The 15783-nt window shown below is 34.0% G+C and overlaps 3 protein-coding genes and 1 long non-coding RNA gene across 4 annotated transcripts in view; 2 read left to right on the forward strand and 2 right to left on the reverse strand.

Annotated features, from left to right (window-relative positions):
• Positions 1-1102: 1102 nt before the first annotated feature.
• Positions 1103-3678, reverse strand: CanB2 (Calcineurin B2). The gene is made up of 4 exons (XM_068288956.1): positions 3379-3678; positions 3094-3133; positions 1646-1944; positions 1103-1582 (listed from the first exon to the last, which is right to left on the reverse strand). The coding sequence occupies exons 1-4, from the start codon at positions 3379-3381 to the stop codon at positions 1412-1414; spliced, it is 513 nt and encodes a 170-aa protein (XP_068145057.1). The 5' UTR covers positions 3382-3678; the 3' UTR covers positions 1103-1411.
• Positions 3679-4031: 353 nt separating this feature from the next.
• On the forward strand, positions 4032-5858 carry cn (Kynurenine 3-monooxygenase cn). Its single transcript, XM_068288955.1, has 4 exons — positions 4032-4132; positions 4261-4682; positions 4736-5363; positions 5427-5858. Exons 1-4 carry the CDS (start codon positions 4061-4063, stop codon positions 5670-5672), a joined length of 1368 nt encoding a protein of 455 aa, XP_068145056.1. The 5' UTR covers positions 4032-4060; the 3' UTR covers positions 5673-5858.
• On the reverse strand, positions 4228-9950 carry LOC137576081 (uncharacterized). The gene is made up of 2 exons (XR_011032266.1): positions 8930-9950; positions 4228-4537 (listed from the first exon to the last, which is right to left on the reverse strand). It is a non-coding gene; the product is annotated as an uncharacterized lncRNA (long non-coding RNA).
• Positions 8325-15783, forward strand: part of LOC137576078 (terminal nucleotidyltransferase 5C) — a 61478-nt gene continuing 54019 nt past the window's right edge. The window contains exons 1-3 of the mRNA XM_068288953.1: positions 8325-8695; positions 9099-9748; positions 11303-12967. Coding sequence (XP_068145054.1) covers positions 11876-12967 — 1092 coding nt within the window. The 5' untranslated portion in view covers positions 8325-8695; positions 9099-9748; positions 11303-11875. The remainder of the gene's footprint in view (positions 8696-9098; positions 9749-11302; positions 12968-15783) is intronic.

Here is a 15783-nt window from a genome sequence, read left to right on the forward strand (position 1 = left end):
AATTAATTTGATCAATTTGTTTTAATTAATGTATATATATATGTATATATATATAATAGGCGTGTATAAGTTGAATTTGAATGAAATGTTTAAAGTTAGTCGATTGATCGATAGTTTTAGCTATGTATATATAAAAATATTGTTAATTATAATTTGCTTTCATTGGTTTTTTTGTTTTTGTTTTTTTTTTTTTCAAAGATTCAAGTTAAAGTTTAATGTATATAAATATATAAAAAAGTACTCGAATTGTTTTGGTTTCTTATTTTTTGCTTGTATTCTCTAGACTAAGTCAATTAGAAGAGTTTTTCTTTTAAACAGGCTTATCTTTTCATTTAAATAAATGTTTTGTTTTAATATTTTAACGTTATGTTTGTTTATTTAGTTTTTTTTTTTTTTTTTTTGTTTTTTATTTTTGGCAAAATCACAGGAGAATTAGAAAATTATAAGCAGAAATAGAGAGAAAAAATTGAATGGCAACAAAATTGACAGTGAAATGAAAAGATAATGTTAATATGTTTAAACAAAAGAGTGAAAAATTAATGCTTACAAAAGCGCACATATTAAATAAATTAGAATCAAAATCAAGAAGATCGAAAGAGAAAAAGGCAATGAGAAACATTTTAAAGAAAATAGAGAGAAACTAAAAGAGAAATTAAAAACGTGAATATAATTAACAGAATGGGAAATAAAAATTAAAAAATAATTAACAAAAATGAAAAATGGAAATTGGCTAAGGCCAATTTGCTCCCTTCTATATTACTCTCATTGTTAACGCATACAATTTCCATTTTGATTTTTGTTAATTACTTTCCAAATCTACTTAATTCTATTAATTATATTCTTACAATATATTGCTTATAAACAATAAAGAAAGTTGATTCAACTTTTTAAAAAATTTATTTGATTTTTGCATTTGGAGTTACGATATTTTTCTTTTTTGTATGCGTTTCTTTGAAAAAATCCCTTCATTCGTTTCGTTTTTTTTTTTTTTTTTCTTTTTGTTTTACTGTATAATAAATTATGACTATAATATATGCATATGTACGATATTATGTATATATATATATCTTTTTTTTTGTTTTAAGAAGTACAAAGAAGACGATTTTTATATATGTATATATATTTTGCTGTTTTTGTTTTTAGTTTCTTTTCGTTTGACTTTATGACTTATAATAACAACTTTTTCAAAAAATTGTATGCATGTGTGTGTGTTTGTTTGTTTGTTTGTGTGCGTGTGTATTTGCGTTTTGGTTTTCTTTCAGAAAAGTTGATATTCATTAAGGTATTTTTGTTAACAAAAACAATCAATAACCAATAATAATAATAATAATAATTGTAATAAAAAAATGAAGGATTGAAAGAAATAAATAGTAACTAGAAAACGGAGAGACTCGATTAAATTGAAAATCGCTTAAACATCAACAACCATCTTCTTATGTATATCCGTATTGCCCACAACCGAACAGAACTCATCGAATGAGATTTTACCATCCTCATCCTTATCCGCAAAACCAATGGTCTTGTCCACAATTTGCTGCAGTTGTGTATCCTTCAGATTGTTGCCAACCATCATTTTGAGAACCTATCCAAATAATTCAAATATTGATATGTATCAAACGTTGGAAAATGTGTTATAATAACTTACCTGAAACAGTTCTCCATTCGATATATAGCCATCATTGTCCATGTCATAGATGCGGAAAGCAAAGCGCAGCTTTGATAACTTATCTCCCTTGACACTAAACTGTGAGACACCCTGTATAAATTCCTTAAAATCAACCTCACCATTGCCATCGGCATCAAAAATATCAATCACCCTCTGCACCAAGGGATTCTGTTGCAATTCAGGCAAGGACATAAACTCATCCACACTCAATGCTCCAGAATTATCCAGATCCAGCTTGCGGAAACGTTTGCCCAATCGACGAATCTCATCAGCGTCGACTATTAATAATGAGAAAAGTAGAGGAAATTAAGTTTTGCAAAAATTTAGATATAAATATATATAATTTCTTTATATGTACATATATAATAATTGACAATTTCCAACTATTTTCTTATGGTGCTCAAAGATGTATTTACAATAACTAAAACTAAAACTACTTAAACGGAATTTGACTTATAATATAAACTTAACGATATGCAATTATTGTTTTTCTTTGTCTCTAAAAGTAATAATTTGTCGACGAGTTGTAAAATAAAAATTAAAATAATCTATTACTTATTGTTAGACAATATATATTAATAGAAATTGCAACTGATGTTGAATGATAAAAATGTTGTATTCCCTTTAGAAGTGTCCTATTCGACGGTAAGTACATATGTGTAAGGATATAGGACTGAACTACATACGTAGTGGGGAAGTTGGTAATGATATTGTCATAAGGATGTCATTTAGACGTTAAAAAATGTTACAAAGGAGAGAAGGCAGGTCAAATTTTTTGAAAATTTGAGTCATGAATTTTTTAGACGTGTGCTAAATTACAAAATTAACACATATAATTCAATAAATCTTAAAGATTTTAACTTGAAATATTCTTTAACAACGTTTTTAAAGGCCAAATTTGTTTATTATATTAACTGAATCAAAAAGGATCAATCGCAAGACCCTAAAATGTATATAAATATTTATAATCAGCGTTTTAAAATGGATTTTACACTTACAAACATAGGATGCTTTGGAAATTCTAGAAAGTTTCATTTTGTAAACATTTCTGTCTAGGATACTTAAAAATTGTGGGAATTCAGTTATTGTTAAAATATATGGTATTAAAATGTAGTTGGACTTTCACCAGAAAGATAAGCTTTATTCTACATTAACAATAATGAAAATCTTTAGAAAGTAAAAGTTTATGAAAAACAAATAATTATTAGAGAATTTTGGTAGGGCGATTGCAGGCAAAACCTAATTAATAATTCAAATATTTGCGTGAAACCCTCGTTTAAGGTGTATATGTACATATGTACATATAATTAAGGTTATATAGAAACCTATTTACATACATATGCATATTGATGTTTCAATATTCATGGGCAGCTGCTAATTTTAATGCCTGATTGACTAAGCAGCTAAAAAAGAAAACATTTACTTACAATTGGAGCACATTTCCATGGGCAGCGATGTTTCATTTCCCTATAAAGAAGAAAAGAAAAAAAGATGTGTAAAATGTAAAGTTGAAAATTCCAAATTTAGAGGGTGAGAGATAGATATAAATAAATAATGATAATTATTAGCAAACTTTTGTTTGATTTTGAAAATAGGCGCAAACAGTGGGACAAGGAATTCTCCTTCTACCCTTCAACTGTTTCAAATATTTTCATTTATTCATCTTTAACCCCAACTCCCACGTTCTTCCTTTTGGCATTCGTTTTTATTACCATTTTGATGTTGCCTTTTCTGGGTCGTTTTCGTTCTGTCTCTTTCCCTCTCTCTCTCTAACACACACACACACACGTTCTCTCGCCTTGGATGCTATGTATAGTATGCGTGTGCACAATCACAATTAACTAGAATTCGGCAGATTCCACTTGTGCACTTCTTTGTTGGCTTCGCTTCTTGGTATAGCCCGTTATTCTTTACAATATATTATAATTTAACATTAAAAAGACCTGGGCAAAAATGTTTACTATTGCTACTCTGAAATTGCAAAATTTCAAGGCCAGTGCTGGAAAACGTCAACTAGGTAACTATCGATAATCGCCTCCAGTGTTGGTGGTGTACTGACTTATCGATGATGCTATCGATAAGTATAGAATGGCGGTTAATTGTTATTGTAAATCAAAAACTTAAAGGAAATGAAATAGATCCAAAGTATTAAAAATGGGATTAGAAACCAGTTTTTTCAATTGATTGCCATTAAAATTAAACTTATTTCAAGTGCCCGACCCACTTGTTGTGGTTGCCCTACACAGCGGCATTTATGAGGCTTCGCTTAGGTTTTATTCACTTTCTTCCTCTTTCTTTGGCCTCACCATTTGAAGCGACCCAGATTAATGTCGTACCTATGTGCGTATTATCATACCAGTTTCATTTGTCTTTCAACCATCAAAAGGTCTGGTCATGAGTGTCATCTTAACGGAAACCAACGGGTCGAATGAACGCCGAAAAGTTGCGATAGTGGGTGCAGGTTTGGTTAGTATTATAAAAGTTCATCCTACACTTATCTTCTGCTCATAGCAAACAAAGTGCAAAGAACATAATCCCCAAGTGGGTTAGGAACATCTCTCTTATCAGTCAAATTTTGTTTTTATTGTTTTTAGGTGGGTTCTTTGGCCGCCTTGTATTTTGCCCGCAACGGTAATCATGTTGATTTGTATGAGTATCGTGATGATGTACGTAAATCCGAATTGGTCCAGGGACGCAGCATCAATTTGGCTCTATCCCAACGTGGTCGCAAGGCTTTGTCGCAAATCGGTCTCGGGCTGGAGGAGCAGGTCCTTTCAACTGCCATTCCCATGAAAGGACGCATGCTTCACAATATACAAGGCAAGACCAGTGAAGTCATCTATGATCCCTCTTTTAAGCAGTGTTTATACTCTGTGGGACGAAAACAATTAAATGAATTATTACTGAATGCTTGCGATAAGTTTCCCAATATCAAATGCCACTTTGACCACAAACTGACCAAGGCTAATGTCAAAGAGGGACAGCTGGAGTTCAAGCGGAGCCACTCAGTCGAGGGGTAAGCTTTAAAACTGTTCACAGAATGTTCCTAACTAATTTTTGGTTCTCCAGTATAAAAGCTAATGCCGATCTGATCGTTGGCTGTGATGGGGCCTTTAGTGCATTGCGTCAGAATTTGATTAAATTGCCAGGATTCAATTATACGCAAGAGTATATAGAAACGGGCTATCTGGAGCTATGTATACCGGCCAAGAAGAATGAATTCCAAATGCCACCCAATTACTTGCATATCTGGCCGAGGGATAATTTCATGATGATTGCCTTGCCCAATCAGGATAAATCATTTACGGTCACTCTCTCAATGCCATTTGACATCTTTGCCAGCATTAAGAATCCAGAAGAATTAATCCAATTCTTTACGCATTACTATCCGGATGCCTTGCCCTTGATTGGCAAGGAGCAATTGATTAAGGACTTTTTTAAAACCAAACCACAACATTTACTCTCCATCAAGTGTCGACCATATCACTATGAGAACAAGGCTTTGCTATTGGGCGATGCTGCCCACGCAATGGTTCCTTATTATGGTCAGGGTATGAATGCTGGCATGGAGGATGTTACCCTCCTAAACTCCCTACTGCAGCAGTTGCCTCTAGAGGAGGCTTTGGCTCAGTTTACAGAACAACGTTGGCAGGACGCCTTTGCCATCTGCGATCTGGCCATGTATAACTATCTGGAGGTAGGATTGAAAACATTTCCTAAAAGTGATCTAGTCCCAATGTTCATTTCTGTTTTCCCATAGATGCGCGATTTGACGAAGAGATGGTCTTTCCGCTGCCGCAAGATGCTGGACACTTTGCTCTATCGTTGGTTTCCCACCATCTGGGTTCCACTCTATAATAGTGTCTCATTCACCAGCATGCCGTATAGCAAATGCATTGCTAATCGTAAGTGGCAGGATCAACTCTTGTGGAGGACTTTTCTTGGTTTTGTAGTTGGCGGTCTAGGAGTGACAGGAAGTGCTATCTATTGGCAGCGATTTAGATGAATACAAACTTTTTAAAATGTTGATTTAAAATTTAAAATACAAACATTAAAAATTAAAATTTGTTTTGGAGGAGCTTTTGAAAAATCTCGATGTCTTATGCCAAAGAAGAGAACTACATATGAAATCGAATTTCTTCTTCCTTTCCGTTCATTTCAGTGACGGATTACATATGTATGTACATATATAGCGGGATTACCAATTGATTGTTTTCATATTAAAGTTAGAGTAAAGTTTTTTAATCTATATTTGAATCTTGAAATCGCAATGCCAATGTTGGTTTAAATTTTCCAAAATCGCCTTTAATTTTGTTAATTCCTTTCAAAAATGAACTCATTTGTATGATGACATTGAGATTTAATTGAGATATAACTTAAGCGGTTGAAAATTGGCCACAAAATACCTTCTGAAAAAACAAAAAAGTCCACTTAAAATGTCAATTCAATTCCATTTATTTCTCTAGATATAATATAAAGTATCTTTGATATTTAACCTACTTATTTTGGGAGTTTAAGCAGTAATGCTATTTTTTTTAAACAAGTACATACATATATGTATATTCAAAATAGTTCGAATTTTCAGTTAATAGTTATTGAAAAATGTTGAAAAAGAATTGAAGAAATAGTTAAAAATTTGGACTCAAAAAAATCTAAAAAACCATTTACTAAGCGAATCTACAGAAACCGATTTGACTGATGTTCATTCACATTTTAACTTACACTCTAAAACTCCTTATATTTATCTTGGCTTAATCCGGCACTGATTTCGCATCTGACGGAAAGGGTATACGAAATGACACATCTTTTGACTAGAAATCAATCTGTTATCAACACAAAAACAAAATATGTAAACTTTCGTATCTTAAAGAGAATTCTTCGGAATTTGAAGTTCCAACTATGATAAGATCTTACATATATACGATCGATTCCCAACCAATAATGCAACGAAAATTGCTTTCCCATGCAATTTCTATGCAAAATGCTGTTGACAGTTTTGTATCGCATTGTACAATGAATAATACATAAATGCATATACTATGTATGTATGTATGTATGTATTTAAATGTATGTATGTGTTATGTATGTAGGTAGATATGTAATTTCATTTATGCAACGTTGGATTCGGTATAGCCGCGTTTTCTTGGCTCAAAATATTTTTGTGTGTGGCGTTGCACGCGCTGGCAAAATAATTGAAATTTCTGTCGTCCGATCAACTACGCATTGCATTTTGCATTAAAAGAGAGAAAGAAACGTAAGATATTTTTTGTTTGTAATACGCAGGAATTAACCTTGCCCTTGCTTTCACTCTATAGAATGAGATGACAATATTGACCTGCTAGTAAAATCATAAGGGTAAGCTAAACGAGAATGCAAAGCAAAAAGCTTTTACGCAATTACAATAATTTTTGGGTTTAAATATAGGTTTTAGGCGTCGGCATTTTGTTTAAATGCAACATGAGTGATGTCTGGCATTAGCCAAAATTTCACTAGGAACTAGTTTGCATTACATTACAGAGAGAGAGAGAGAGAGACATACATACATACATACATTTGTGTCGTTTCAAGGATAATATAAAGGCCAAATAGAAAAGGTTTTTTCTTCTTTAACTTGATCCCTGAGAACATCATAATTCATACATGTGTATGTGTGTGTGTGTGTACGTATGTAATGTACATAAAAGGGCACAACAAGAGAACGAAAGAGAGAAAGCGATCAAGAGAGAGTGTGTAAGCTAATGGGAGAGAGCTTTCGATCAATTAGCAAGCCCCAATACAAGGTCAGTGGCGCTATCTCATAAAGCCGGCCGGTATTTTATTACAATAACAAAAAGCCCACAAAGTAGAAACCAAAACACAAATCCATCAGTGAAAAAGGGGGTTCGGACCGGAGTCCATCCCGAGGTACGCCTCTGTGAATCTTAAATCGAGTTGGAGCTGCGATAAAAGCTTTTGTGGCTCCAAAGTTGTCCTATTGTTATGTATAGCTTCAAAACTAGACTTAACAAAAGTGAAAACTGTTAATAAATTTGGATCTGACCTACTACGTTACCATCAAAGATTCGCAGAAGCTTCGCGAAAAGCTTTACAAGTTTTCATTGTATTTTTTTCGCTCTCCTCTCTTCATGTCTGCTCTCTTCCGCAAGCTAATTGCTGTTGTTCAGCTTATAAATTTTTGTTTTTGTATTTTTTATACACTGACAAATAAGGGTATATTCATTTTTGGGCAGAATCTCTGATCTCAGATGTGTGTTTTTATATTTTTTTGATCTCGAGATCTGCCTGATTATTTAAATTTTTCGAGATTCTTCTAGAACTTTAACTAATCTAACTCATGGATAATCTTATATCATGGATTTAGCCAAATCAGACAGATAGTCAATTAAATATGTCAATATCGAATATATCTCATAAGAGCGATCTGTTAAAATATCTGTTAATTAATCGATTAATCGGTCATCGGATTGCTATATCGTATATGTACATATATACATATAATTTTAAATAAAACAGTGTAACAGAAAAAATCTTGCAAGGGTATTCAAACGTCGGCGCGGTCGAAGTTAGCCCCGCACCCTGTGTTCTTTTTTTTGGCTCTCTAGATGCCGTATTCATTGCCTCCGTCGTCGTAGCCGTTGTCATCCGCCGTTTACTTGGCCAGTTGCTCGTCACATGTTCGACACTCAAGATCGAAAAGAGAACCAATATTGAAAGAAAATAGAGATTGAAGAATTCTAATACGAATCTATTATAAAAGACAGTGGATAGTAGCGAATTAGGAAAAACAGTAATTGAAAGTGTGCTTACCGTTATTACAAACGATCACTCTGTAACATTCTCGAAGTTTTCGTTCGACAAAACTACCTCCAACCTCCACCCACGTAAGAATCAACGTATAGAAAAGACAAAAAACGTGTGGTTTTCGCCAAGAAAGAAAGAAAGAAAAGTGAAATTGGAATTTTCACACACACACATATCCACACCCACAGTGTGTATCGTCGTGTGCGTGTACGGGTGTTAACTGATTGTGTGAGTGTGCGTTTGTTTGTGTGAGTGTTGTTTGTGTTTATGGAAAATTTGTGCATAAAGCAATTAGGGTTTTAGTTGTCAGTAGTATTGTAGAAAAGTAAGCCTACACACTCCGGCTCCGGTTTGGTTCACGTTCACGTAATATATACATATATATATTTTTTATATATATGTATATATATATTTAAAAAACAAAAAATACAATAGTGTGGATCAAAAGGAGATCGCGCAAACCTCTGCTGCTGCCCGCCGTCGTTGTCGTTGTTAGCACCAGCTGTTCAACTTCAACCCGTACTCCGCCACCACTGTTGTCACCAGCCCCACCAACCGTGAAACTCCACCACCTTTGCCGCCAGTCGATAACGTTTTGATTTTGTTCGTTTGTTGTTTTTGTTTCTTGTAGACTAAGAGAGAGACTGACAGTGAGAGGGGAAACCGTTTTCTGCAGCAAAGAACAAAAAGTCAAGAAAAGAAAGCAAAAAGTTAAAGATTCGCACAGATTACTTGGTGAACTAAGTGTATACGTGTATATATGTGTATATAGTATATGTTTAAATACATACATACATACTAATATCTATACAATCAAGCGAAAAAAACCACCGGACGCCCCTTCGCCTTTGCCGTTCGCATATAATCGGAAACGGTGTGTGAGAGAGACGTCAAGGAGGAAGACTACTTCGTAATCGTTAACCGTAACACCTCGCTCCTCGCTCAAGTAACGGCATTTCCATTTCTCAGCTCTTGCACAACACCCACATCCCTCCCCAACCTCACGCCAAAAAAGTGTCTCATCTTCTCCTCGTAAAAAGTGTGCGGTGTCCTCGTGCCGCAATTTCGTTTTGGTGACCATCAAAGAGAGAACGCGCGAGAGTGAGAGCGATCTAAAACACGGAGAGCAAGTCCCCAGAGAGATACGAAGAGTGGGTGTATTGTGAAAATAAAGAGAGAACTGTGCCAACTATCGATCCGATCGACTGTGTGAAAACAAAAAGTGCCGCTAGATTTACTTTTTTTTGGATAACATGGCCGCATAGCTGAATAATTTTCCAGGTAAATATTCACATAAATTGAAACTTTCATTCGCTTATATTTATGTACATATGCTACGTGACCGATTTGTAGTACATGGATAAACCAAGTATATAGAACTGCCGGGTTCTTGAATGTCGCAAAGAAGAAAAACAACAAAATTAACCAGAAGTGTTTTCTCATCTCATTTGTGCATTTCCGCTTTAGGCCGAATTCTTCTTGCCTTTTGGGCCCCCTCTATAAGAGTGGTTGGGGGTAAGGTGGAAGTGCTCCCTCTTATTATCTCTCAATTTTTAAGTACTAGAGTTGCCATTCAGCTCGAATTCTTTTCACGGTAGTGTAACCAATTGCGTAGTTAATATAATATTAGCAAGCTGCTAATACATTTGGTCGTTAAGGCACTATATAGTACTCTATTTTGACAGCTCAAGAACCCGGCTAGTGTTCTACATCTTACAAGTCATTATTTAGATTAGGAAAAACCACAGGTGGGAAACTTTGGCCTTCTACTTATAGGTAATACACCTACATAGAGTAGAGATTAGAAATTACAAATTAAAATTAAGGTGAATTAAAAAACTGTTTTTCGAATTTACCAAGACTAATTCACCTAAGATTTAAATATTTGATCGATTATGCAAGCATTAAGGTATTAACAAAGCCCTTTTAGTTATTTATTTACGGATCCAAATATTTAATCTACAATTAGTACCGTTAAATTCCTTTCTACTCTAATAGACTGACTTAAATTTAGTATCTCTGAGTTTTCAAATCACTTTTTCAAGAGATTGATGTTTTTTTGAACAATATTTATAATTAAGAAGCTCAATTCTGGTACCATAAAAGTTAGTAACTTGTTTAAGTATCGCTTAATGTAAGAGAGATATTAGTATAAAGCCAGTTTTGTTTATTTAACGGCCTAAATTTTATGATTCCTGACAACAAGATCAATTTTGGTTTATGTATACAATTCGATTGCAAATAAACTATACAAAACAAATGTAAAATAATACAGAGCGAGAGAGCGAGAGAGAGAGAGATACAAACTTACATCATCCATCGGCAGGCAGGAAAAAGAAAGAGTAGCCAAGTAATTTTATTTATTTATTTGTATTTTACCTTTTTTTCCCCCCTTTTTTTCATTTATTTATTTATTTTTTGCGACTTGGACTTGGAAATGATGAGGGTGGTTGGGTGTTTGAAACTTTCCTAGAAGACGTCGTATTGGGAAGAGGTTTGGTGGGGTGGGGTGCGGGGAAAGGGTGCCCAGTTTACAAAAACAAAAGAAAGAATGAAATGTGAGTGCAAAACAAATAATGAAAAGAAACCAAATAGTAGGCTAGACAGAAAATAAAGTGGTGGAGGAGGAGGAGGAGGAGGGGGTGGTGGACAGGTATAGTGTATGTACTTTTAGTTAGTTGACGTGTTTAAAAACAAAGAATGGCGATCAAAACAACAACGTGAAATACATACATATGTATATATTTTTTTTGTATATAATGCAACTTAAACTAAAAACTAATCTTCTTTTGCGATGCCTGTTTTTCCGTTTCGTTTTCTTATTATTTTCTATAGGCGACAGCAACAACAACAACAACAGCAACAACAACAGCAAATTAATGAATTTCATGATTAAAAATATTTCAAAGGTACAACAAAAGCTCATTTAACAAAAAGCAAAAAGCAAAAGCAAAATCAAAATCAAAAAACCAATCATTTTGTTCACAACAACACAAACGTGGCAAAAAAACAACAAAAAAAAAAAACAGAAGCTTTTTGAGCAAAACAAGAGTAACGGGCAGCCAACAGCGAGAGTAGTGTTCGTGTGTGTTAGTGAAAGAGAGTGAGAGAGAGAGCAGCAGCTACCACCAAGTTAGAGAGTGCGGCAACAGTTTAAAATCCAACAACAACAAAAAGAATTTAAAACAAAAACAAAAATAAAAGCCAAACCAGAACAGAACCAAAAACCAAGCAATTGCGCTCGGAACAATTTTTAAAGCGGAACGGAAAAAAAAGCAGTGAAAAAAAAAGAAAATTTTAAAAAACAAAAATTCTAAATATTACAAAAAAAAAAAAAAACACCAAAAAGTTCAACTCACCGAAAGATAAAAATTTCTTTATTGGGGTTTTTGTTTTGTTTTTGGTAAAATGGTAAATAAATCAAACGGCAAAGTGGGGCAGCAGCAGAAGAAGATGGACAAGGACAAGGCGTTGCCGGCAATGGGCAATGGCAATGGCAACAGCAGCAATAACACAAAAAACAACAACAACAACAGCAACAAAAATAAAAATTCAAATGCCAAAAGCAATGGCAGCAACAGTGGCAAAAAGAATTCCGGCAACAATAATAACAAACAGCAGCAGCAGCAACAACAACAACAGAAGGGCAATACTAACAAAAAGACTAAATCACAGAAGCAGCAGCAGCAGCAACAACAACAACAACAGAAACCTCTGCAGCAGTCACAACAACAAAAACAAAAACAATTAGTTAACAAACAGGATCACAGTAATCAATCATTAAATCAAACTACCTCAACAAAAGCAACTAAAGCAACAGCAGCAGCAACAGTGGCCACAACAACAACAACAACAACAAAAGTAACAGCAGCAGCAACAAAAACAATTGCTACAACATCGATTGATAAGGTTAGCCCAGCTGAGCTATTAACCGCCGCATTGGCTGTGCCCTGTGCCAAATGCTCAAAGCCATCGATGCTCTCTGCTCTGACCCCCACAAGCAGCAGCAAAATCTCGACATCCTCATCATCATCCACTTCCTCATCGGCCTCATCGACAATTAGCACCGGATCGGAGACCGACAGCAATAATAGCTCATTAATTAGCAGAAGCAGCTACACAAACTATTCGGCACATTTTATGGAACCCTTAATCTATACGAGCAAGCAATATCGTAAATCGAAATCCTATATGGGTGTGTCACAATACAATGGCAGTGGCAGCAGCGGCTCAAATTCTAGCTATCAGTCGACAAAGACACATCATGCCAATGGCAATGGATCAAATAATAATAATCTATCATATCGCCGCTCCCATAGCGATCGACGAAATTCATTTGATCGCTCGTTTGCCGAAAGGAATCGAGACTTTGTTCCAGTTGTACAGCCAGCACGTCCCGTGCTCTCTTCGTCAAATATTGCCGGAGTGATGGCCAATGCGGCCAAGTTGACGATCATAGAACGGTTCGGCAAAGGACGTGTCGCCTATCCCATAATGCAGGTGAGTTCCGAAAAAAAAACAAGAACCTCTTCTCAAAAACAAAACATAATTTATATATATTAATTTTAGCAACTGTGTACACAAAACACATGTCTAGCAATAATATTTGGTTAAATAATAAACCAAAAAAAAAAAAAAAAAAGGCAATTATTGCTTTGCTTAAGTAATTAGGATTTAGGGCTGCAAAAATCCAAGAGAGTTCTATTCCAGAGGCGTAGTCAGTTATGGCCAGAAATGGGCAGATGCCTCTCCCCCTAGAATGTTGAATTCCATCCTTTTCTATTAGGAATTTATTCCATTTATTTTGTTAAATTGTTGTTTTCAAACTATTAATCAAACTATTAATTCACTTAAAAATGAAGTCTTAGTTGGCTTTGTTGTTTTTTGTTATTTCCTAAGCGATTTTTAATGACTGTGCCAAATTTCATTAAAATCGGATGAATATATCATATAGCTTCTTTAAGGTTCCTACGGACAAATAGTTAAAAAACCTTTTGGTTTCTTTTTACTTATTAACTTAAGCCGAAAATAATCTATAATTATTTCAAATTCGACAACTTTCTTCCTTTTTGATATTTTATATCAAAATGTGATTTCCACTCTTCCAATTTAAATGTCATATTGTTTCCCTTCTAATTTGTGTTTTGGACAGTAGAATCCGGTTATAACGACGCTCAAGGGACCGATGATTTTCGTCCTTATATCTCTTTAACCGGACGGACGTTATACGATTCTAAGCGGATTTTACTGTATATATATATGTATATAGGACTTATAATAGAAGCAAACAAACTATTGACTTGGCTTTAACAGATCGATAAAACTAAAATTCAATTCATTTAAAGAATCCCTCTTTGATTTTTTTTTTTGGTTTTTAGGAATTCAAGCCAAAATGCATTGAAAATTTAAGTCAAAAAGATGGATCTTAAATTCGCTCGTGTTTTTCAAAAATATACATATATTAGATTTGTAATAGAACCAAACATGGCCTATTGAAGAAATCTATGTTATATCTTTATTGAATTTGGCTTAAATAAGGATCATAAATAATATATTTTAATTGTAATAATTTGAATTTGAAACTCTTATCTCAAGTGCTTAAATTTCGTTACCCTTTCCTGATTAAACTGGAACTTCTAGAATTGATTTCATTAAACAATTTCAATAATTTATAAGATATGAGTGTTATTTTTGAAAGTTGAATGATGAAAGATATGGGTTATCTAAATGCCAACTCTGCTTCACATTCTTCAGGCACTCGCCGCACTTCACCTCCTCCTCCATCCTGTCTGTACTCCATCTAACTTTAATCAACGCTAACCATCTAACTAGTTCAATGCCAACTGAAGACTTGCTCTCAATCTGCTTGGGGAAGTGGGGGAAATATTTCTCTATATAGACAGATATATTACTATTCTTCGTAACTTTCCATTAGTTTTTTTCACTTTCAGTTAGTAAGTGAGAAGTATTTTCTAATCAGCTTCACAAAGAAGAGTAGAAGCTACCCAAAGGAAGCAGCAGCGTTATAATTAATGGCATAACAACACACAAAAAAAAAAAAAAAAACAAATACACTTGATAAGAAGCAACAAATGGCAACAATGAGAAAGGAAGAGAAGAGTGAGACTCGTGTTTGGAGAAGGAGAAAAGGAGATAGCAAGAGTTAGAGAGTGGTTCTTTTTTTTTTATATTTTGATTAGTCATCCATATTATTTTCGATTCGCTGATTTCAGTTGTTTGGTTAAATATTTTATACTCCCGTTTGTAACTTCTTCTACAGGGTATACATAGAAATTTATATATATTTTGATGAATTTTTGTCAATTTTCCAAAGATGTGACCTCTTCCTAACCCAATACGGAAATCTCAAGAGGCCTTGATTCGTAACTTGTATTATACTCATACATATATGTATGTATATACAGATTCATATATATGTATATGTATTTCATTTTATTGATTGCATAGCATCTAAAAACAAAGTTTTGTTGTATTTTATGCAAATTATATATCAACGTTTGATTCGAGTCTATAAAATCGTCTTCCACATATGCTTCTGCCATTTTTGCATATGGAAGAGAATATCAACCGAAAGTGATTTGATTAGCATGTGCGTCAGTTAGTTAAGTTAGTTAGTTGCCTGGGAAACAAACTAGTTCTAAATTAAGTTCAAATCATCATACACACAAATATATATATATTTTTATCATATACAATATACAAATGTTTATATATTTGCTGAACAAAAGAATGGTTGCGAAAAGTGAAACTTGTTTTATAGAAGTGTAAATTTTATCATATAACCAGAGCGAAATATAGGGACAGGGTAGGAGGAGGAGGAGGGTAAATCTACATATATGAAATAAAATATAACAAAATTTGTGATACTCTTTGCCAAAGCATAGTGACTAGCCAGACGAACTTGTGCATATATTATATAACTCTTATATTAAAAATGGTTCATAGGGAAAGGTTTGACAATTCGACGCGTGGAGGCAATCAACCGCGATCGAGTTTTCAGAATAATCCCAAAAGTGATGCCCTAAGATAGCATTATGATATATCGGCTGCATTTGGATGTCAACTAAGTTGGGTTGTGGCCAAATGCCGCACTAGGATACAGGATAATAAGTTTCAGTGAAATCTTATTGATAAAAAGAACCGTACATTTGTTAAAATCCAATAGATCAGACTTCTATATCATAAAGCAGCCACACAAACAATGAAGTTAAGTGATATTAGGAAGATCTTAAGCAATCTGAAAAACAGATTTCTAGTGCAAAAAACATAAACATATCCTTTTTTCGAAAAATTGA

This window comes from Drosophila tropicalis, unplaced genomic scaffold, assembly GCF_018151085.1.
Source record: "Drosophila tropicalis isolate 14030-0801.00 unplaced genomic scaffold, ASM1815108v1 contig_593, whole genome shotgun sequence".
In the NCBI taxonomy this organism is placed as follows: domain Eukaryota; kingdom Metazoa; phylum Arthropoda; class Insecta; order Diptera; family Drosophilidae; genus Drosophila; species Drosophila tropicalis.